This window comes from Zootoca vivipara, chromosome 14 (assembly GCF_965207765.1).
Source record: "Zootoca vivipara chromosome 14, rZooViv2.hap1.1, whole genome shotgun sequence".
NCBI classification, from domain to species: Eukaryota; Metazoa; Chordata; class Lepidosauria; order Squamata; family Lacertidae; genus Zootoca; species Zootoca vivipara.
In genome coordinates, this window is record NC_142597.1 from 4,046,672 (window position 1) to 4,071,379 (window position 24,708).

A 24,708-nucleotide genomic window follows, 5' to 3' on the forward strand; every position below is an offset into this window, starting at 1 on the left:
AATGAGAGGATGACAACTTTCAGACTGTGTTTCTAGGACAGAGCTTTCCAAACTGTGTGTCGCGACACGTTAGTGTGTTGGCGCGTGTCGTGTGAAAACTCCTCGTGCTCCTCCTGGGGCTGGAAAGGGAGCGGGCAGCCTGCTGGGTAGCTAGTAAACTGAATTAGTGAGTCGTGAAATGATGCATGTCCAAAAAGTTTGTCACCAACATGAAAAGTTGGGAAAGCTCTGTTCTAGGAACTTTTAATTGAGGGGTGAGGAACACTGTGCCCTCCAGATTGGGCTGCAATTTTCATTATTTCTGACCATCTGGAGGGCCCAACACTGTGCCCAAAGGGGGCACAGTCTCCCATTTCATCCCTGGTTTGGTGTAGTGGGTCAGAGACTAAGCTGTGTATTGAAGCCTCTGGGGCCACATCCACACCAGCCATTTGAAGCGGCATAATACTCATACATCTATGGCTTCCCGAAAAGCATCCTGGGTACTATAGTAGGTTAAGGGTGCTGAGAGTCATTAGAAGACCCCTATTCCCTTCACGGGATGCGGGTGGTGATAGAGACGCGGTTGGCGCTGTGGGTTAAACCACAAAGCCTAGAGCTTGCCGATCAGAAGGTCGGCGGTTTGAATCCTCGTGACAGGGTGAGCTCCCGTTGTTCGGTCCCAGCTCCTGCCCACCTAGCAGTTCGAAAGCACGTCAAAATGCAAGTAGATAAATTGGTATTGCTCCAGCGGAAAGGTAAACGGTGTTTCCGTGTGCTGCTCTGGTTGCGCCAGAAGCGGCTTAGTCATGCTGGCCACATGACCTGGAAGCTTTCTGCGGACAAGCGCTGGCTCCCTCGGCCAGTAAAGCAAGATGAGCACCGCAACCCCAGAGTCGTCTGTGACTAGACTTAACGGTCAGGGGTCCCTTTACCTTTTATTCCCTTCACAGAGCTGCAGTTCCCAGAGTAGTTTAACAATCCTCATTCACAAGGAACCACCTGAAAAATGTCTGGTGTGGATGTGGAGTGGTCCAAAAATCCATGCTCTGCTGTGAACATGCTGGGCAAACCTTGCTCCTCCTGTCCACCATAAGGGTATAATAATATAGACCTACCTTGCACTATTCTTATGATGCCTCCAACAATAAACAGTGGTGCCTCGCTAGACGAATTTAATTCATTCCACGGGTCAATTCGTATAACGAAAAAATCATCTAGTGAATCCCATAGGAATGCATTGAATTTTTTTAATTTTTTTTGCCCGTAGGAACACATTAATTGAATTTCAATGCATTCCTATGGGAAACTGCGATTCGCTAGATGAATTTTCGCAAAACGAATTTGTCTTGCGAGGCAACCTCTGCTCGAAAAATCTCTTCGTTAAGAGAAAAATTCATCTTACGGGGCATTCGTCTAGCGAGGCACCACTGTACTGTGCGAGGGACACTTGAAAAAAATGCTATATGAATGTTTACTGCAGTGTTTCCCAAACTTGGGTTTCCAGCCGTTTTTGGACTACAACTCCCATCATCCCTATGATGGGAATTGTAGTTCAAAAAGAGCTGGAGGCCCAAGTTTGGGAAACACTGGTTTACTGTATCCTCCGACTCAGGGTGTGCCTGCTAGACTAGCACTTTTCTAAACGTTGTTCCTTGGCACTCTCTGTGACCTTGTTTTGCTGGAGGTGATGGAGGAGAACCAGAAACTTGGAGGAGATGAAATAGGGTTTTTCGATGGAGAGGGTGCCTGGCCGATTAGAACAAGCAGGAGTAATGTATACAGCAGATGTTTACATGTACTGTATGTGTAGCGGATCTCTCTTTTTGAGGTGGTGAACTTTGCATGCATTATAGATCCTTTTCCAGAATCTGCTTTAACATGAGGAGTTCCATGGATGATATGAGGATTTCCTGAAAGGGCAGGAAGTTCAGCGGTTGGAGATGTAGAAAACAACAACAACAACAACAACAACAACAACAACAACAACAACAACTTTTTTTTAAAAAAAATCAAACATTGTACAGTTGAGGGCTAGAAATTTGTTGATCTGGCACTCCCATAACTCCATTGTGATGCTGGGCAAATAGATAGGATTGTGAAACAGTTAAGACACTTCTTGGGGTGTGCTGCCCACTACTTTGGACTTTTCCTCATGTCTCAAAAAATGTTTTCCCCCCTTTACTGAAAATCCTGGCGAGACTGTGAGAAACTGAAAGCAGCATTTTCTCTTCTCTCTGCCCTTCCCTTCCCATCCTCTGCTGCCACCACTGGAACTAAATAACTTTGAAACTGTAAGAGCAAAAGTCCTAAATTGCACCACAGCCTTGCTTTGGCAGTCTTCCTGGTCAAAGTGCCTTTAAAATTGCTGCCGCCAATGAGGGCATCCATTCAGGGCAGCCGTTGTGGAAGCTTGTTCTGTTGCGTAAGAGTCTACCGTCCTGAAGGTTGCTCTGGGCCTTTATGCACAGGGATTACGAAATTCTCCCTATGCAAATTTCTCCCCAGTCTTTAGGGCTCCAACTTATCTGAACTTTGCCACAACTCACCCCTTGCTTTTTCCTGTAAGACCAATTGCAGTCGTTAACAGTCGTCAACAGGTTCGCCACACCTATCAGTCAATCACCCATTCATACCACCCTTCTGAGTGATACCCCTCCCCACCCTCTCACTATATATGAGGGTCTGGTGACTTCTGTTTCAGTGCATCTGAAGAACTGTGCATGCACACGAAAGCTCATACCAATGACAAACTTAGTGGTCTCTAAGGAATTTTTTTATTTTGTTAGGAATAGGGTTGTTCCTAAAAACCTGTATCTTGGCTGTCAGTTTGTTCTGTTAACATTAAGCAGGCTATTGGCACATGTTTCCCTTCCGTCTGCCATTTGGCCGCTGTGGGGCTATTGTGTGCTGTTAACCAGGCACACGGGGTTGGATGCCTCGGTGATGATGACTGTGCATGAGCAGCTGCTTGGTGTCTGGCTCAGGTCCCTGGGAGTCACCGAAAGGTGACTTGGGTTAAGCAGATGTAATGGTCTTGTGTGAAGGATATAGAATCATAGAGTTGGAAGAGACTCCTCATAAGGCATCGTTTCCAGGCCTTTGACCATTTTGGTTTCCCTCCTCTGGACACGTTCCAGCTTGTCAGTATCCTTCTTGAACTGTGGTGCCCAGAACTGGACACAGTACTCCAGGTGAGGTCTGACCAGAGCAGAATACAGTGGTACAATTACTTCCCTTGATCTAGATGCTATACTCCTATTGATGCAGCCCAGAATTGCATTGGCTTTTTTAGCTGCTGCATCACACTGTTAACTCATGTCAAGTTTGTAGTCTACCAAGACTCCTAGATCCTTTTCACATGTACTGCTCTCAAGCCAGGTGTCACCCATATTGTATTTGTGCCTTTCATATATTTTTTTGCCCATTTTTTTTTTACATTTCTCCTTGTTAAAATTCATCTTGTTTGCTTTGGCCCAGTTGTCTAATCTGTTAAGGTCATTTTGAAGTGTGATCCTGTCCTCTTGGGTATTAGCCACTGCTCCCAATTTGGTGTCATCTGCAAACTTGCTCAGGATGCCCTCAAGCCCATCATCCAAGTCATTGATAAGATGTTGAATAAGACTGGGCCCAAGACAGAACCCTGTGGCACCCCACTAGTCACTTCTCTCCAGGATGAAGAGGAGCCATTGATGAGCACCCTTTGGGTTCAGTCAGTCAGCCAGTTACAAATCCATTGAATGGTAGCATTGTCTAGCCCACATTTTACTAGCTTCTTTACAAGAATATCATGGGGCACCTTGTCAAAGGCCTTGCTGAAATCAAGATAGGCTATATCCACAGCATTCCCTTCATCTACCAGGCTTGGAATTCTGGGTTTTTCAGAAACCCATGATGACTTTTTGTGATCACAGCAACTCACAGCAGAACCCTGTGTACATGTACCGTCCATGGGAATAAGTCTTGCTGTGTCCAATAGGACTCAATTCTCAGGAAAGTACCTGGCACTGATGCCTTATTCTCTGTTTCTGCAATATGGACATCATAGATCCTAGAAGCTCTTGCATCAAAAAACCACTTAACCTGCCTGCTGCATTTTATCTGTGGGTGTTCTCTTTTCTCAACAAAATCATTTTCTTAAAAGAATGAGCAAAGGATTGATTTTGTTTTCTGGAATGTGGAGGGACTTTCCCACGATCTGCTTACTGCATTTTGGGTGGGGAGGAAATTTCAGTCAGATGGGCCAGCAATGCTGGAAATGCCTTAACTTAGTTGCTTGCGGATCAGTTTCAGCCCCTGTTGACTCAAAGGTCTCCCTTTGTCCATGCGCATCTTCTTGTCAGTGGCAAAGCAGACTCATCCCAACAGGGTATAAGTCTGCCTTGCCAGGAGTCCAGGTATAGAATGCCCTCCCCAGAGAGTGCTGCCTGGCATCAACATTATCTTTTAGGTGCTGGTAACAAAACAACCCCCTTTTTTATTTTCCCAAGCTTTTAAAAATTCTATCAGTGATGTGTTCTTAGTACTGTTTAAGCTGTCTCATCTGCTGCTTTTTATCTTGATTGATCTTGTACCTCTTGTGTTTTTTACTCACCCAGTGGCCACAGGCGACTAGGAATTCCATGCAGGCGAGTGGGTGGTCCATTAGAGGGGGAGCAGATCACTCTGTCTCTTACTCCATGGATCTACACCGTGCTGGCCATGGAGGATGGGAAACCCATCCCTCAGCTCTGACCCTCGTCTGCCAGCAGGCTTGGTAGAAGGGATCATTATTATTATTAGTCTGCTACTAAGAGGGTAGTGTCCTGCGTTAACAAGTCTGGAGATGCAGGCTGCTACTAGGCTCAAGCTCATTGGTGGAAAGGAAGGCTATAAATGTAATAAATAACAGTTAAGAAACAGTAAAAAAAAAAAGCCCATGAAAAGTTACAAGGCTGTCGTAAGCAACCTTGAAAGTTTTAGAAAATGAATGGTGATAAAATGATTTTATATTTTAAATGTTTATATATCTGTGGATTGAGTGGAAGGGAGGAATGGTGGGTGAATAGCCTGGTCCTCTTGGGCTTCCTGGTGTGACTTTTTCAACTCCAAACTGAGCCATAGCAGGGCTAGGGAGTACTTGACATAGTGGTGGATGAGCTGTGCTTGTATTGCGCCTGTGCTGCTTATCCAAGAAGAGAGGGGGAAAGTTCAGAGTTCGATGAAAGTGTTTATTATTGTGTCAACTGATGGACATGACATTTCCCAGTATTTACGTAAGTGTAAAAAGATAGGCCTCTGCCCCAAGAAGTGTGAAATCTAAATTTAAACAGGAAAGAGGGGAGTGAATTAGGTTGACATGTGTCAATGGAATGCTTTCATTTTCTCTTCTTAACATGGGCCAGAACCAAATGTTTCCTGCCAGTCGGTTGCACAATTGCAAGGGAAGCTTGCATTTACGTAACCTTGCATGCTTCTACGTAACCTTGTTTCACTGCTGGGAAAGATGACTGAGCATTTGAAGTGCTCTGAGTGTGGACGTGTTGACTAACCTTTAATGGCAGGCCTCTCTGAACATGGAGTGTGTGCAATTGCCATGGCTGCTTGCTTGCAAATGGAAAGTGAAGGAATACTACGGTAGATCTGTGCTTTGCCAAGGTAAACTTTGGCTGGACTTGCCAAAGAGAGACTTTCCTTTGGCTTGTGTTTCCTCCTTCTGCAGAGCAGTGATTCCGGGGAGGATTCCTTCCAAGCTTCTGAGAAGCTCTGCCTTTTCCTGATGGGTCTTACTCTTAATCATTTTGCAGTGGTGGTTGTGGTCTGCTGCTCTTTGCAATGAATCTTATTTATATGAATGTGTGGCTTTTAGGACAGAGGAAACTGCCTTATACTGAGTCAGACCATTCGTCCATCTAGCTCAGTGTTGTCTACACTGACTGGCAGCAGCTCTGCAGGATTTTGGGCAGGGAGTCTTTGCCAGCCCAGTTTGGAGATGCCACAGATTGAGTTTTGAACCTCATACTAACTCTGCCACTGAGTTGTGACTTTGCTTAAAGAATGCTTCTCTTTTATTTGCGCGAAGGCAGATAGATTGCTCCTTCAAACGTTTAGCTTTCCTGGAGCCTTTTTTTTTTAAAAAAAAGATTGCATCTGTTTGAGGTTATAGAGGGGTATCCTTGGTTGTGATGCTCTGAGTTTGGACCACGTTCTCCCCTCCGCTGTGACAACTGTCCATTTGCTTACCCCCATCTCTCTTTCTCTTCCTGGGCTCAACTTGCACTGCTATGCAGGATAGCCGGGATGGACCTGGCATAGTTCAGTCGGTAGAGCATGAGACTGAGACAGCCTGCAGAAGCATTGTGCAAATGAACAAGACTACCCGAAAGGAGGAGTTGGTGACACCTTAAATTTTGCATGCCCAGTAAGTCACGCCAGCCAAAACTGGTGGAGTCCTGTTGTTCAGGGTTGCCTCCTTTAAGCTGTTTATTTTTTAGGTGCCTCATAATGGTGATTATTTGGGCAGCACACAGTAAGTTAAGGAAAAAAATCTGATGTGGATTCACAGTAAAAGCTAAACCAGTGCTGGGATCAGGACTCATCCTTATCTCTGTGTGTCATTAGTACTGCTGAAGAGGCTTTTTGAGGGCAGCTGCCTCATTTGTAAGACTGGAATGAGGATCCTTCCTTTGGAGTTAGGACAGCTGCTGGGAATCTCCGTTCTCAAAGAAGAGAAAAACAAAGGGAGGCTTCTGCAAGTTATTTTGTGCAAGTGTCTTTGTGTTGCGGGTTGCACCCAGAATTCTCTTCCTCCAGAAATCAGCTCCATTAACGTCTAAAGAAAAGCTCAATTACTTTATCTTCCAGTCATCAGCAGTTGGCTTAACGTGAGGGTTGTATTCCTAGATATGTGAAGGCCTGGAAGAAAAATGGAAAAATTGAGGACCTCCTCCCCATTATTCCGCCCCCCCCCCTGGGCCTTTACATCTCTCTAGGTGCTGGGACTTCTTCTTTTTTAAAGGAGTTTGTGTTCAAATTTGGGTGCCAGCCCTGCAGAAGGCTTATTAACTGTTAATAATGTGTAGTCAGCTAGAGAGCTGGGATTTATTTTGCTTGCTCTGGCTTGCCCTATTTCCTTTAATAGCTGGCTGCACTTTAATAGCTGGGGCTTCTCCTTTCCAGGCGGTGCAGTGATGGGAGCAGCCATGTTGGCTGAGCGCCTTCCTGCTGTGGAGACGTTCAAAGATGCAGAAGTACCATGACTTCCTGAAGGGCTGTTGGATCGAAGAGGGCAAAGCTCATCCCTGGGTTTGCCAAGGATTGACTCTGTAACCTCCTGTATGCAAAGCACCTACTCACTGAGCAACAGCCCAGATGTGGAGGATTGACTTGTCAGGATGAGTGGGACTTGTAGCATCCCCACATTTTGGAGGCACTGACTGCCCCTGCTGCACCGGTCACTAAAAGTACATGGTTATCACTACCAGTCCTCCAGTATGAAGAATGTCCAAGGAGCATAACTGCTTGGATTCCTAAAATACAGCACTTGCCTCTAGCCCCGTTTTCACACAGGCTGCAGTTGCCAGGGTGCATGCATTTCCCACTCTTGGGCAAGCACAAGCTGCTACTGGTTCTGCTTCATAGTCTACACTTGCAAGACATCTTTATTTTAGCTTTTATTGACATAACCAAAGGGGATTCAATACCAAAGCCTTGTGAAAGATTTTGTTTTCCAGTGCAGCTTTGTGCTAGGAATGTAAATCTCAGAATGCAATGTCTCAAAATAGTCTGCAGGAAGCTAAATGGAAACTAAAGATCACCATTAAAAAGGGTTTTATTTGGTTGCGTTTTACTAGAATAGCTTTTTAGTGGCATCTCTCCATAGACAGGCATGCTAGGGCCAGCGTTCATGGATCTTAGTCATATGTGCTTTGTTACTGCAATGTGGATGGCAGATGCTTTGTTATTTTTGAAGCAGGCATGTCCAAGGCCAGTACTACCATTAGGCAGAGGGAGTCAGCTCCTTCAGGCATCAGATGCTGGGCAGGAAGTGGCAGCAAGATGGTGGAAAGATGGCTTTATGTGCTATGCACCCTCGAAACATGCCTACTACTCTCATTTGTGGTGGCCAAAATTGCCATTATTGCTAGTCCAGTCAGCTTCTGAACATGTAAGACAAGGAGTGGGATGTAGCACATAACACCAGTCCTGAAAGACCTACATTGTCTCCCAGTACATTTATGAGCACAATTGAAAGTGTTGGTGTTGACCTTTAAAGCCCTAAATGGCCTCGGCCCAGTATACCCAAAGGAGCATCTCCACCCCCATTGTTCAACCCAGACACTGAGGTCCAGTTCCGAGGGCCTTCTGGCAGTTCGCTCCCTGCGAGAAGTGAGGTTACAGGGAACCAGGCAGAGGGCCTTCTCGGTAGTGGCGCCTGCCCTGTGGAACACACTCCCCTCAGATGTCAATGAAATAAACTACTATCTGACTTTTAGAAGACATCTGAACGCAGCCCTGTTTAGGGAAGCTTTTAATGTGTGATGTTTTATTCCATTTTTAATATTCTGTTGGGAGCCACCTAGAAAAGCTGGGGAAACTGAGCCAGATGGTTTGGGGTATAAATTTATTACTACTACAGTACTACTATCTTGTTCCTCACCTGAAGCAGTGAAATATCTTGGGCTGGCCCTGCATATGCATCATGTTGGATTCTGAACTGATAAATCTGATGGGTAGCACAGATCTTGGATTCATGGGCATAATAACAGTGTGGGTTGCAATCTAAGCCAGTGTTTCCAGGTAGATATTCCCCTCCCCCCTCCCTGGGGTTTTTGGGTCTGTGAAAAGGGTGAGGAGGCCTAGGGTTAGAAAAGGCGTTTATGAGGTACAGAATGAAAACTTTAATTAGGAACTATGAGCCCCAGAAATATAGGGCGTGGGCATGTACAGAGTGCATTTCTGTTGCCATTGAGGGACTTCTAAATTTAATAAGATGATTCCACAGTGCAACACTTTTCCTTTAAAAAAACCCATTTTATGATTCCTGCGAATGGTGATTGATAGATAAATGTTGGTTATAGGTTGCTATTTCTTGATTGTATTTCATTTACATTCCTAAGAATTTGGGTTGCAGTTAATAACGACTTTATAAGCTCATAAAGGGATCAGTGAACTCAGAAGTTTGGGAAACCCTGATCTAAACAGAGGCATAAAATTCCAGAGTTGTTGGACAAGAACTGTGGGAATCCAATGGATTGGATGCCTTGCGAGGAACATAAAAAGATATCTTTACCTGAGACAGTGAGGAGTAGCAGTCAGTGCAGAAGTTGCTGGAAGGAGGTGTACAAAGTGCCTTCCAACCACCTGAGGGACTCCACTCCACTGGATTTGTATAGGGTTTGCCCCTTAGCCGTGTCTTCTCCTGAAGATGTTCCACAAGGCAGTGGAGATTTAGGACCAGAGTTCCACCTTCCCAGGTCGAGGAGCCCCATCTACTCAAGAGGAGACCCATTGAATCCCTGGACCTAGGTTAGCCATGTCTGCAAATTTCAGTGGATCTGAGTATGATCAGCATGGGAAGCAACTCAGGGCCTTTACAAGATATCTGCAGCCCTTCAGGGTTTATCTCATGTGATGATCTTTGTCGAGGGTTCTTGCTGTGGAGGATAAGGCTGCCAAAGCCGACCAGCCATGATAGCTATACTGTATGTTGCCACCAGGATCTTCCAGTGTCTGTTGGTCTGCATTCTCTTATTCCACGACTGTATTGAAATCGGGCATGAAGTTGAGAATCACTTTCATCCTAAAAGCTTAAAAAACCCTCCGCTATGGCTATGAAGGCTTGCAATCATATGGGTTAGGTGTGATGAAATCAGAGCAGCTGAGCAGGGCTGCTAAGTGTCACAGTTCCCTTCAAAGCTTTCTTCCCCTCTGGGATGAGCAGAAAGTATGTTTTGCAAGTGAATTATAGCAGAAATGCTATAATTTGTCAAATGCACTCCCTGCAACATCCTGCACAGAGAGCTGGGTGTTCATTCATTTTAACAACTTCCATGCTCATCTTACTGGTGCAAAAGCCAGGACTGTAGCTCAGTGATAGAGCACCCTTGGCAATATATTTTGAAACTGTTATCCTCAGACCATAGTGGGGTCTGCAAGCTCCATTTGGGTGTTCTTCTTATGCAGTTTTAATAGTGCAGTTCTTTAAAAAATGGCTCGTGTTTATATCTGTCAAGCTGTCTTGGTGGTGGTGGTGGTGGTGGGGGATCATTTTGAAGGGTAAAACTATCCTGTGCAGTAGTAACAGCAAGTTCACTCTTCCAAAGTGGATCCTATCTATCCGGGGTAACATCACATGTGTGGGGCTGGTGGGTGAGAAATGGCCTCGTGACTAGAGATTCCCTACTCCTGCCTGAATCACAGAAGGAGGTACCTGTGGGCTTGCAGGCACGCCATGATTTGCAGATAGACAGCATTCCTTGCAGAGGGTGGGGCGAGACCCCCTGCCCCTCAAAAAAAAAGAACCCAGTGAGGACTGAGCATATTCAGTCCAGTGGCATAGCAAGGGGGCGATGGGGGCGGGGCGCCCCGGTTGCCACCCTGGAGGGGGGTAACACTTGGCACCCCCCGCGACTCCCAAGCTGAGCGGTGCCGCTCCAGCTTCATGCGGGGATGGTGCCGAGGTTCTGTGCTTGCGGCTGCCACCGTGACCGGAGGGTCCTGGCGCCGTCCCCATGCAGCACTGGAGCGGTTTGCTGCCGCCCCTGGGTGCTGGAGCGGCTTCCTCCGCCCCTGATTCAGTGCACTAAATATTGAAATTGGGGGGAACAGAAAATCCTGGAATGGAGTATGGGCATGGCTGGCTAGAACCCTGAACTAGAGCACTCCACACCTCAGTGTCTTGCTCCAGGTTCCACTTGTAATTCATAACAAAACAAAATGCTGGACTCAATAGACTTTTGCCTGATCTAGGCAGTTGTGTATGAGAAGTGGTTGTGTATATAGCAGGAACAGCAGGCTCTGATATCTGCCTACATTTTCAGATCTGTCTTGCAGAAAGGGGTGTCTTTTGTAATAGTGTAAACAAGCTGAAGGATTCATTTTACATAAACCTCCTTGTGACTAAACTGGGTGTGGTGCTCAAATATTTCAAAAATGTCCCTGCTCCATTTCCCCCTTTGCATTTATCCCTTGGACCAGCTATCCCTGGAAAGTGATCTGCCTTTGTGTTACAGGCTTAGTTAACAAGTTTTTCTTGTGAGTGTAAAAGGAAGCAAAGCCCAATACTCATAAATCCATTCTCAGACTGGACCCCCCCCCCCCAAACCGGCCCTAAGACATCTTACATAATTCTGTTGTTGCCTTTACATCTATCAGGCTGTGATATAATAATAATAATAATAATAATAATAATAATAATAATAATAATAATAAATTTATTATTTATACCCTGCCCATCTGGCTGGGTTTCCCAGCCACTCTGGGCGGCTTCCAACCAAATATTAAAACAGTACAGCATTAAACATTAAAAACTTCCCTAAACAGGGCCGCCTTCAGTTGTCTTCTAAAGGTAAAATAGTTGCTTATTGCCTTGACATATGCTGGGAGGGCGTTCCACAGGACGGGTGCCACTACCGAGAAGGCCCTCTGTCTGGTTCCCTGTAACCTCACTTCTCGCAATGAGGGAACTGCCAGAAGGCCCTCGGTGCTGGATCTCAGTATCTGGGCTGAATGGTGGGGGTGGAGACGCTCCTTCAGGTATACAGGACCGAGGCCGTTTAGGGTGATAAACCTGACTTTGCTTTCTATTTTATCTAAAAGGGCGGTCTCCAGACCAATGTTTGGAGCACTTCAGGGTATGAAAACGTGCTTCTTAAAGATGGGTGTTATTTTTTTATGTCCTTGAGATGCACAACGCTTGTACAGTACAGAGTCAGGCAATTGGACCTTGTAGCTCAGGATTGACTTTTCTGACAGGCAGTGGCTCTCTGGGGGTGCAAACGCTGCTCCCCCGCTGCAGCCTTACCTGGGACCTTCTGCATGCAGGCTGTGATCACCTTATTAGGTGCCACTATAGAGGTTGGCCATGCATCTTTCCTGATGGCCATGCAGAGGACAGGTAGCTGCTGTAGCTGCCACTGCCACTTGCTCACCATCCCATTGTGAAATAGTGACCTCTCTTAAAACCATATGGCTGCAACAAGGGAGCTCCTGTGACAATGGTAGAACAGTTAGAATCATAGAATCATAGAGTTGGAAGAGACCACAAGGGCCATCCAGTCCAACCCCCTGCCAAGCAGGAAACACCATCAAAGCATTCCTGACAGATGGCTGTCAAGCCTCTGCTTAAAGACCTCCAAAGAAGGAGACTCCACCACACTCCTTGGCAGCAAATTCCACTGCCGAACAGCTCTTACTGTCAGGAAGTTCTTCCTAATGTTTAGGTGGAATTTTCTTTCTTGTAGTTTGAATCCGTTGCTCCGTGTCCGCTTCTCTGGAGCAGCAGAAAACAACCGTTCTCCCTCCTCTATATGACATCCTTTTATATATTTGAACATGGTTATCATATCACCCCTTAACCTTCTCTTCTCCAGGCTAAACATACCCAGCTCCCTAAGCCGTTCCTCATAAGGCATCGTTTCCAGGCCTTTGACCATTTTGGTTGCCCTCTTCTGGACACGTTCCAGCTTATCAGTATCCTTCTTGAACTGTGGTGCCCAGAACTGGACACAATACTCCAGGTGAGGTCTGACCAGAGCAGAATACAGTGGTACTATTACTTCCCTTGATCTAGATGCTATACTCCTATTGATGCAGCCCAGAATTGCATTGGCTTTTTTAGCTGCTGCATCACACTGCTGACTCATGTCAAGTTTGTGGTCAACCAAAACTCCTAGATCCTTTTCACATGTACTGCTCTCAAGCCAGGTGTCTCCCATCCTGTATTTGTGCCTTTCATTTTTTCCCCCCAAGTGTAGTACTTTACATTTCTCCTTGTTAAAATTCATCTTGTTTGCTTTGGCCCAGTTGTCTAATCTGTTAAGGTCATTCTGAAGTGTGATCCTGTCCTCTGGGGTGTTAGCCACCCCTCCCAATTTGGTGTCATCTGCAAACTTGCTCAGGATTCCCTCAAGCCCATCATCCAAGTCATTGATAAAGATGTTGAACAAGACTGGGCCCAAGACAGAACCCTGTGGCACCCCACTAGTCACTACTCTCCAGGATGAGGAGGAGCCATTGATGAGCACCCTTTGGGTTCGGTCAGTAAGCCAGCTACAAATCCACTGAATGGTAGCATTGTCTAGCCCACATTTTACCAGCTTCTTTACAAGAATACCATGGGGCACTTTGTCAAAGGCCTTGCTGAAATCAAGATAGGCTACATCCACAGCGTTCCCTTCATCTACCAGGCTTGTAATTCTGTCAAAAAATGAGATCAGATTAGTCTGACATGACTTATTTTTCAGGAACCCATGCTGACTTTTAGTGATCACAGAGTTTCTTTCTAGGTGCTCACAGACTGTTTGCTTAATGATCTGCTCTAGAATCTTTCCTGGTATTGATGTCAGGCTGACTGGGCGGTAATTGTTTGGGTCCTCTCTTTTCCCCTTTTTGAAAATAGGGACAACATTTGCCCTCCTCCAGTCTGCTGGAACTTCGCCTGTTCTCCAGGAATTTTCAAAGATTATTGCCAGTGGTTCTGAAATCACCTCTGCCAGTTCTTTTAATACTCTTGGATGTAGTTCATCTGGCCCTGGAGACTTGAATAGGACAAGACGAACTGTCTTTGGGGGGCAATTTCCCAGGCAGATCTTGACATGGATCTGTAAAAAGGAGAGTCTAATATCACCGGACATCCTTAGAAACAGTAATACATCATATTTATACTTTAAAGTAGGTTGGAGGGGGAGCTGTCTTCTTCTGGCTCTGTGGAGGAACCCAAGGAACAAGGCAAAGTCTTAGGGTTGACTTCAATCTGCCAACCTTGCAGTTTTACAAGTGCCATAATAACGTTGGTTTCACATATTTTAGGAAAAGCTTCTGGAAACAAGAATATCTTCCGTTGTTTCCAGGAAGTATAAAGAGTGTGTCCCACTCTTTATATCTCAACAGGGACGCTGTTCCACAGGGCAGGGGAAGAAGCCACATGGAAAGCCTAGAGGAGATGTCTGACTTTTAAGGAGCATCTCAACACCGGAAATTACCATGATAGATGCTATCTATTTTCTGCAATATTATTATCAAGCAATTATTAATAATATAAGTGTGTGTGTGTAAGATCTTCAAGATCAGTCTCCTAAAACTACTTTGCCTACTTTGGAAGGCATTAATGACAAGCATGTTTGCCTTATACAATAGACAAGTTCATGAAATCCCAGACAGATAAGAGCAAACAGATGTATAATCTGCACGTATTTTAAGTGTTTTGTGCTGTAAAAGTCTTGGTCAGGCAGGCTAGAATGGGGAAAGAGAGAAGATGGGAGTTTTGCTGCACTTGGATTTTTCATTAGGATCTGGACTGATTTTGAGAAGGAAGGCAAGTGTCATCTTCCGGTTTCCTTTAGGCTTGGCATAACAGCCTTTCCGTGAAACCCCAGTTCTGGCATCTGTCCAGGAATTTGCAAAGTTTCCTTTGCCATGCCTTGAAAACATACTTGGTACACTCTGACCATTAAAACATTGCTGATGAAGAATTAGCGAAACAGGGCCTTGTCCTGGGATTCTTTTCACTGGAATTAATTTTTATTTGCCTCACTATCATATTGGAATTGATTCCTATTTGAATTCATCCTATCATTACATAAATAAAACCCGAGTTCTTGCAATTTACTGTTTATTCATGCCTTGAAAATGAGCATGCTCTGGGAATGGGTCAGCCATCTGATTATTTTGATTATTTAATTTATATACTGCTTAATATATTAAAATATCACTAAGCAGTGTAGAATAAAACTGAAGCAACAGTAGATAACTTAAAATATTGCAGAAATGCAGAAAACGATATTGCCAAATTTCAGCCACTTACCATTTACAGACTTCTTTTTGCCTACAAAATGTGCCTGGACTGTAAAGTAAAATAAAATCCCAATAATATTAATTTTTGCCACTGGGGTGGTGGTTTTTGTTGTTGTCCCACCTACGGTATGTTGGTGTATGAAGATTAAATGTGGTTTTACAAACAAAATGGATCCAGAGATGGGGATGGTGCTCTTCTCATGCTCAAATACACACACTGCTTTGTTTTGGGACAGTTTACTGCCCCGAGATACCTTGGAATCAGTGCTTTTTTCTAGAAAGTTAGGTGCTGGGATTCACCATGAAGTTGTTACAGTAAGTGCCACACTTTTTAACAGCAACCAAAAAAGTGGTCCGAGTGCTGTGTACCCTAAAGTACCCCCTGAAAAATAGCCATAGTCATCGGTATGGCTTTTGTTTGCTTTTCAGATTGCTGGCCCAAGCCCTTTTGGGAGGCAGGTTGGGAGATATATGGAATAAATGAATAAATACATAAATAAATACATGCCAATATGATATAAACGCAAATGTGATATAAACACACAGTTCCTTTAATTGCTTCTAGGAAGGCTGTGCCAAGGCTGGTTATGTGTTCATCACATGACTGGCCAATCTCAAGTTTTTTTGCAGCTGGCAAATTGGTGTTTATCTGCTGTAATTCTTCTCTTGCATTTTCTGGGGCTTTGCAGCAAATGAGACAATCTTCTGGGATTAGAATTGCATCTTTTTTTCTTTTAAAATAGGTGGGTGTGTTGAAGTGGGATTTGCTGTACTTGTGTTAGGAAGGAAGCCTGGATTTGCACCTTGCTGTTTACAGTGGCAAAGTGGTGGAAACCACCTCTTCTTGCTGAGGCAGAGCTGTGAGATTGCAGAGTGAGAGATGGTGTCTTGCCACTCAGAGTGGTTTTGTGCTCCAGGTTGGAATGCCGTTCTTCAAAGGAGAGACGCAAGCAAGCAGCTCTGTGGGGCTTGAGTAGACTTGCTGGGCCTCTACTTTGATTTCACGGCACCTTAAACAGCCCAAGCCTGAACCAATCCAGGTGACTATTAAGCATTGCCTTAAGCAATTAAAACAGCAAGGTGGAGATTTCTTGGTTGGCTAGTGAGTTCCTAGCTTTGCCACTCAAGAGCTGGAGCATGACCTTTTGGCTGTACCTTGTGGAACATCATTAGCACATGCACACAAAACTTGAAAGGTTTGAGAGTGGAAACTTCCAAAGCGGGTACATTTTCAGACATGTTTAATGAGCAGGGAAGCGAGAGCTAATGAGCATTTGCACAGAATGACAGTGATCTACATTGCTGAGGCTGACATTAGGCTGTTGGGACAAGTCCAGTCTGTGCTGGCAGCTTTGGTTCTTCCTTCCAGCCAAGTAGCTTGAATTGGATCCCAGAGTCTTGCCTGAGATGCTCAATGTCGTGATCATGCGCTCGGACACAGATTCCAAAAAGCACTAATGTAATAATTAGCATTTGATTTATAGGGTTGTTGGGTGAGGTGGGTGTACTTGAGCATGGTTTTCCCTCAAAGAATCCTGGGAACTGTAGTTTAGGCTGTTGCAAACTGGAGCTCCTTGATAAATGAAATGTTAAAGTGGGGTGGATGTGTTTTAAATGTATGGTGCGGATGTGTCCTCTTCTGTGTGATTGCTGAGGATTTGAAGAGTTTTATCATGTTCTCCACATCCCCACAAACTTCTAGACTATATATATCCAGATTCTCTGTTTACTCCCCTCAAAGGACTTATTTTTATACCTCTGACCATCTTCATTGTCTTCTTCCTGAACCTGTTCCAGTTTCTCTGTTTCAGAAATGGGGAACCTGTAGCTCTCCAGATGATGCTGAACCACAACTCCCATCATCCCTGACTATGTCAGCTGGGGCTGGTGGAAGTTGAAGTTCAGAAACAACTCAAGGGCCTCAGGTTGGTGTAATGATGTGTGTAGCTTTCTCACGTGATGTGTGTAGCTTCCAAACCCCGTGCTTGGTTTTTACAGGGTTTTATTATATACATATGTACAAGACAGAGTAACAAAATGCATGACTGTACAAAATGCATGACTTCTTCCCGCTCTTCATTTTAATGATTCCAGCTTTAAAGGTAAAGGTAAAGGACCCCTGACAGTTAAGTCCAGTCGCGAACGACTCTGGGGTTGCGACGCTTATCTCGCTTTACTGGCCAAGGGAGCCGGTGTTTGTCCACAGACAGTTTTTCTGGGTCATGTGGCCAGCATGACTAAGCCGCTTCTGGTGAAACCAGAGCAGCGTACGGAAACGCACGGAAATGCTGGAACGGTACCTATTTATCTACTTGCACTTTTGACGTGCTTTCGTACTGCTAGGTTGGCAGGAGCTGGGACCGAAAAACGGGAGCTCACCCCGTTGCAGGACCTCGAACTGCTGACCTTCTGATTGGCAAGCCCTAGGCTCTGGTTTAACCCACAGTGCCACCCGCGTCCCTTGATTCCAGCTTCAGTGCCATGCTTTTGGCCAGTTTACCTGGGACAGAAGCCAAGCCAAAGGATCTGCAGCTTCTGAGCTCCCCCAGATTCCTTTTTTAAATTGGTGCCAGATTTGCTATCTTACAAGAGGGTAGTTTGAGTGAAGATTGCACATTTTGTTGGAGGAGCAACAATTTCATATCTGTGCCAACTAGAACTGATGATGTTAATTTATAGTTTGTCCCTTAGCCCTGGTACTTGATCTTGTGCTGCTTTTGCCCCAAACCATTTCACAGCATGATTATTTTTACAGCAAACATTAAAATGGGCTTTTGCACGACAGGTCCAGAATAATGTGGCTCTGAAGACACAGAAGGCTCTTGCTTTGTCCTACTCATTTCTACTCTTGTTTAAAGTGGGTGCTCATTACTGAGACATGTGAGATAAGTACATTCAGTTCTCTTTTGCAGCTTCTGTTGTATTGAGAGCGTAACAGCAATGAAGTTCTCAGCAACTGCGTTTAGTGGGGAGAAGAGAGTGCTATCCTGTTTGGCTGAGTTATAGCGCCCCCTGCTGGCGTGCTGTTGCTGTTGAAGCCTGTGTGTAAAGTTCCTTGGCTTACTTTATTCATTTTTAAAATGGGTCTCCACAGATTAGGAGTTCATAGCTCCTCCAGGACTGCCTCTCCCCACATGAACCAACCTGGACATAGTCTGAGTCCCGTCTTCATATGCCAACTCAATAAGGGGCCTGTTCCGTGATAGCTCCCTGTTTGTGGAATGCTCCCCCCCTCCCCCCGGAGACCATGCCTGGCACAGTCACTGGCTGTTTTTAGGCGCCAGGCACCTTTCTTATTCACCCAGACATGTTGTGTTTAACTGGGAAGGTAGCTAGAGATGGCAATCTCTGTTGCAATCCTCTTTCAAGTGGAGTGGATAGTGCTTTTCTTTTCAAATGCACTGTCTGCTGAGTAGTTTTGTTTTGTTCTGTTTTGTTTTGCTGCTGAGTGTAATGTCTTTGTTTTATCCATGTAGGTTGCTTTGAGGCACTTGGGTGGAAAAATGCATAGGTAGATAGATAGATAGATAAGATAAAAAAAGCTCAGTGGCAGAACCTGGTGCCCTAAACTTAATCTTGGGGGCCATCAAGGGCTCCTTTCCTCATGCTTCTTCAATTCTTTCTTTCTAGACCCGGATGCAGAGTTTGCAGCCCGACCCCAAAGCCCAGTACAGAAGTGTGTTTGAGGCCCTGAAGAAGATGATCCAGACGGAAGGCTTCTGGAGACCCTTGCGAGGGATCAACGTGACTGTGGTGGGAGCAGGCCCAGCGCATGCCCTCTACTTTGCCTGCTATGAGAAAATGAAACGGAGTTTCAGTGACATTATTCAGCACGGAGGGAACAGCCACCTGGCCAACGGTATATTGACATAACCAACCCAGGGTGCCATCCTGGTCCCTTGCCTCTCAAATGGTGTACTTTTTTCTTGCGCTCTGGCATCTTCCGCCTGCATTTCTGCTTCTGGAAAAAAGACGCTGGGAAGACTCTGCCCGTGGCCACCTAAGCACTCTCTTGCTGCATTCAACTCATTGTCTGTTTTCCACAGGCATCAGCAGTGTTAGAGTCACGTGTATGAAGAATACAGAAGTTATGTAGTGCTCCAGAGCCTCCAAAAGTTAGATGTTGGTGAAGCATTTGACCCTGAGCAACTCTGGTTGGGGGCCCTGGGAAAGCAAATAGCCCTGAGCACCTCTGGTGGGGGCCATAGGAAGCAGATACTTGAAACAACTTGTCGGTCAAGCTTGGTCAGCCTCTAGGAAAGCAGGTTCTTAGGGCTTTTTTCGGGGAGGGGGGGACACAAATTGCTTCTGCTTCTAAATCAGTATCTAATCTTATTAAATCTATCCATTGCATTTATATATTGCCTTTCTGCCAGGGCACCGAAGATGCAGTGGTTGCTGGTGCCTTTGAGACACTGTAGGGCAGTGATGATCTATAGCATAAAGTTGGCCTGTGTATGTGGAGGTGGTGGAGGAGCAGTCCAACTGGAGAAGGTCCCGATTATCTTTGCCTGCCTGCCTCCCTCCCTCTCTCCCTTGGCTGTCATCTACAGAAGCCTAAGTTCTAGTCTAGCCAGCCAGATGCCTTTGTCCCCCAGTATTTGGGGGTATCTGACCTTTCTTTCGGGGTGTTTTATTTAGGGCCTGTGTTGATATTCCCACTCTTGAGGGAACTATAGTACAGTAATAACCCATGGGATAAATTCTCTGCTCTCTGAATTTGCACCTGCCTGGCTTTGTAACCACAGATTAATGGATTAATGTAGAAAAACATCCATCTTAAATGCAGTCAGTATTTCAGGCTTGGTGGTCTAAGATACAAGCTTTGATGTACAAAGTCAATGTGTATAGTATTATGCAGGGTGTTTTTTAAATATATATAAACTGTGCCTCTGAAATATTATTTAATATTTATTTAATATGTAGAAATCAGTTTTAAAGAATCCAGTGCATATCAAGCAGATGCAGACACTCAGAGTAGGCCCATTAAAATGAATGGACCCAAGTGAGCTTTGTGTGGGTCAACTCTTAAGAGGACCTTCTTTGGATGCAACACAATGTCTCTTCAGGTACAAAAGTTGCCCATGGCCATTTCAGGGGACATGTCAGCTATTGCTGGCTGTGTGGCCAGTCACAACTGCGACTGTGTTACTTCTTGCTAACTTGGTAACTGTGCCTCCTTGGTGCTGGGGAATCTCTCTCATACCCCAACATTACGGTATAATTATATATATATTTATTTGTTCCCTGCCTTTCCCCTCACATTTAAGGATTGTTTGAAGGGAGAAACACTTAGCATATTTCCCTTGTGGAGGGATCAAAAACTTTAAAAAACAACAACAGTGTCATAATTGGGGCATAACAGTTGATCCAATTGGGGCACTTTAAAAAAGTGTTTTAAATAGCATGTCATGGCTGTACATAATCTTAATAATGTTATGTTTTACGTATCCAATATCATATTTGAAATATGTTAAGACTTAATTCAGAAATTGGGAGTGCAAATAAGAATGCGTCTTTTGTTCAGCATCTTTTGAGGTTTATCTTCTTGTGTTTTGGTTGGAGATTGCGGTTGCTTTCCCCCTCCCCACCCTCTGCTGACTTTTTCATAACAACTTCATCATAGGTGGGTGTACCTGGAAGTCAGTATGGGCAGGTAGACAGTTTAAAACACAGACTTGCTTTGCACAACTGCACAGATGAATTGCATAAGAACGAACTGCCAAAGAAGAACCATTCTTCTCCCAGATGGTCTCTTATAAGTTGCTGTGCTGTATTTCTGCAAATGGTGAATGCTTTCATATGTCTACTGTGGCTTTTTTATATAAAAGTGTTGTGGGTGCAGGTTTTTTTTTAAGGAACAATGTGATTCCTGATAATGTTGCATAAATAAGGGTGATTATATATTGTGCATTCAAGAGCTCCTTTGGGTGCAAAAGGAAAGGCGGATTGTTGAGGATTGATTTGTGAAAGGGGACTTGTCTTTTTTGTATGTTTGTGCAGGAATGGCTGGGAGCTTAGCTACCCTACTCCATGATGGTGTTATGAATCCAGCTGAAGGTAATGCCCTTGCGTATAAATGGCTCCGTGGCATTGAGAGGAGGAAGGGAGAATTAAAAGGGTCAGGATACCCATAAGACTTTCCTCTGTGTGACCTTGGAGTTTGTTGCAGCAGGCTGATATTACCTGCCTTGATGCCACTTCATCAGGGGGCTCATTCTGCACCATACAGGATTCAGCCCTTCAGCATGGCAGCAGCTCTCACTCCCATTGCTTATCCGGAGAAGCACTGTCTCTATTGTCCTATTGGCACCTGTCAAATTCCTTCCTTTTCCAAAAAGTTTTTAAAGTGAAGATAAACCCCATTCTGTACCTGTATTGTATTTGAAATTGTTTTTATATACAGAATTGTTTTTTTCATTTTAAATTGTTTTATTGTTGACCCCCCCCCAAAAAAAGAGTTTTTATGGGAAACTATTCATAAATGGAGTTAAATAAGTAAATGAAATGTTGCAGATTGGGAGACAGGCAGCTCAGCATTGTCTGTACTGACTGGCAAATGGCTCCCCCAAATCTCTGCGAGGGTCACCTGGGAATTGAAACATGGTGCATTCACAGCAACTACAGTAGTTTTGTTTCAGAAAGGGCAACTCTAGCTCCCTTCACGCCATGCTTTTAAGTTCTATGATGCCACTATAAACAGCCACGGCTTCCATCCAAGAATTCTGGGAGCTGTAGTTTGTTAAGGGTGCCAGTAGGAAGCCCCTATTACCCTCACAGAGCTACAGTTCCCAGAGTTCCCCGTGAAGAGGCATTGATTGTCAAACCATGCTGGAAATGATAGCTCTGTGAGGGGAATAGGGGTCTCCTAAAAGCTCTCAGCGTCCAGAATTTGTTGGGGGAAGCCATGACTATTTAAGCTGGCATCATAGTGCTGTAAAGGTAGGGTCTGGATGTGGCCTCTGTCTGATACAGACACTTTTGTGACTGACAAATGTCCCTGCTTGGCAGCCTTGAGAATCCACATGGAAGCTACTTTAAATTTGACAGTTGATTGGGTGATTGATATTTAATCTGCCAGATACGTTGATGTCTTTGGCTTTGTAAGTTTAAAATTTTAAACTTTTCAGATCTTGTAATTCTGAAATTAAACTTTTGGGACTGCCTTCCTCAAATATATTATCTGGGAAATTACAGTGGCCATTACTTACTACTGTATTCTGTTATTGGTTGGCGAACTGCATCTGATTTGGCTTTTCTTATTTCTTTTCTTTCCCTGCTCGGGACACACCCAACACCTGCCCACTGAGCCAGTGGTGAAGCAGCGCATGCAGATGTACAATTCTCCGTACAAGACCGTCCTGGAGTGCATCCGGACGGTGCATAGGACGGAAGGGATGGGTGCCTTCTACCGGAGCTACAGCACCCAGCTCACCATGAACATCCCCTTCCAAGCCATTCACTTCATCACCTATGAGTTCATGCAGGAGCAGTTCAACCCCCGCCGGCAGTACAATCCCAGCACGCACATCCTCTCGGGGGCTGTGGCTGGGGCTGTGGCGGCTGCCGCCACGACTCCCCTGGACGTCTGCAAGACTCTTCTCAACACGCAAGAGAACGTGGTGTTGAGCTCTGTGAACGTTAGCGGACATCTCTCCGGAATGGCCAATGCCTTTAGGACAGTGTACCAGCTGGGGGGCGTCGCTGGGTATTTTAAGGGGGTCCAGGCAAGGGTGATCTACCAGATGCCTTCAACTGCCATTTCCTGGTCTGTGTATGAATTCTTCAAATATGCACTTACAAAGCGTGAACTGGAGAAAGGGACGCCGTGCTGACACCCCCCTGGTGCTGCAGCTGCAACCCAAAACCTCTGAGATGGCAGAGTCCCTTTGTGGGGGGGCTGGAATTCTCCAGGGCTCTTTATGTGACTGTAAAGGTTTCTGGTAGAGTCACCCCTGGGGTCTGCTGTGTGTGTGTGTGTGTGTGTGTGTGTTTTCTTAGATGATAGAGAAATTGATTATGTACCTCCCCCCCCTGCTTTTGTTAAACCATATTGTGCAAGGGATTGTTTGGCTTGAACAAGTATTTATAGTTTTATTTAGAGTTTATAACACTGACCAGTTTGTACAGGGTTCTGCAAGGCCTACTTGTTTCTGCCCTGAAACGCTTTTGAGGGCTGCCCCTGAGGGGCAAGGGGCAAAGAGAGTACTTGTGGATTGGACTTTCCCCTCTTTGAAAATATAAAAGATTGAGCCTTTTAGCTGAACAAAGTTTTATATAGAGAAATTATGCGATATAAATTGATGGATAATGTTTATCCTTTTATTTTTCTATAGCAGTGAGTTGGGTGGCTTTTAAGAGTTTAACAGCTGAACAAGAGTTCTTTTTGTGTGCGTGTCAGAAGAGGCTTCTGCACTATTTTGAAAAATTGTGAATAGCATTTACCCCCCCCCCCTTAAACCAGAATGGCTTTAATCATTGCTTCTTGTCCAGTGTCATAGTTGTAAAGAATTCTCAATCCTTAAGCAGCTCCTTAAATTCTCCTGAAACTGGATACTCAAAGAGGCATAGAACTTTGAAATCTTAAGAAACTGCCTTATGCGAGTCATTTCCCTTTCAATGTATTGGGAATGGTAGGCACTTCTGGAAACTTCAACCAGTTTTGACCAATACCGAGTAGAAGACCAAGAGTACATAGTTTTGCATAAAACTCCATTTTAGCAAACCCTTAAATGCCTCTGACGGTACTTTAAAACCAAATTGCATCTCAGTTTCTGAACAGGTGTTGTGTGACTTTCCCCCACTAAGACCCCTGTGCCTGACTTGCACAAATGTCCAAGACCTTTTGCAGTTGTGTGTGTGTGTGTTTTGCAAATTTCACTCCTGCAAGTGTGCTGAGGGGTGGGGCATCAGTTTACATTTCCTTAGGAAAACTCGCCTTGAATCACTTCTTAGTTTTTGTTTTTTAAAAAAGGAAAAGGCAAAAAAGACTGACAAGAGAAGGCAGCTCTTTGTTGTGGTACAGTTATAATGCCTCTGAACCAAAAGGCCTTTGCAGAGGCGGAGACAAACTTCACTCCCCCCCCCCTCCAAAGAGAGCGGCAATGTTGCTCTTGGCCCTCTGGCCTGTGCAAATGAAGGTATGTAGAGTTAGTTCTAGCACTTGTGATAGCTTTGTGTCTGCTTTTTTATGAACATGTACAACTTTTGTGCTGCCCCAGAAACGTTTTGTCCATACAAAGAGTACAGTTTACAGTGGTGCCTCTAGTTATGAACATAATTCATTCCGGAGGTCCGTTCTTAACCCGAAACTGTTCTTAACTAGAGGCGTGCTTTCGCTAATGGGACCTCTTGCTGCCGCTGCGCAGCTGGCACACAATTTCCGTTCTCACCCTGGGGCAAAGTTCTCAACTCAAAGTAACTCTTCCAGGTTAGCGGAGCTTGTAACCTGAAGTGTTTGTAACCTGAGGCGTTTCTAACTCGAGGTTCCACTGTATTTATATTTTATATAGAGAGTTAGCAAATCAGGATTGCAACTGGATGGTCCTGTTTGTTTGTGCTACACATCCCTGTTTGTGGAAAATGTACAATTCTAAAGGAAGATACTGTATTGGCCCAAATATAAGCCACTCTCTCCCCCCCCCCCAATTCCAACTATGAAAAGTTAAAGTGCAGCTTAAATTCGTGACCTTACAAAAATAGGCTTTTACGAAATTGCTGCTGAAACAGCTGTGC

The 24,708-nt window shown here is 44.8% G+C and overlaps 1 protein-coding gene across 2 annotated transcripts in view; it reads left to right on the plus strand.

Annotated features, from left to right (window-relative positions):
* The window catches only part of SLC25A37 (solute carrier family 25 member 37), a 36,554-nt gene extending 12,620 nt beyond the window's left edge, over positions 1–23,934 (plus strand). The window contains exons 2-4 of one of the 2 annotated variants that reach the window (XM_035139213.3): positions 18,604–18,832; positions 20,977–21,033; positions 22,288–23,934. In XM_035139213.3, coding sequence (XP_034995104.2) covers positions 18,604–18,832; positions 20,977–21,033; positions 22,288–22,808 — 807 coding nt within the window. In that variant the 3' untranslated portion in view covers positions 22,809–23,934. The remainder of the gene's footprint in view (positions 1–18,603; positions 18,833–20,976; positions 21,034–22,287) is intronic. The other variant, XM_088657823.1, reaches the window with a different exon arrangement.
* The last annotated feature ends 774 nt before the right edge of the window (positions 23,935–24,708 follow it).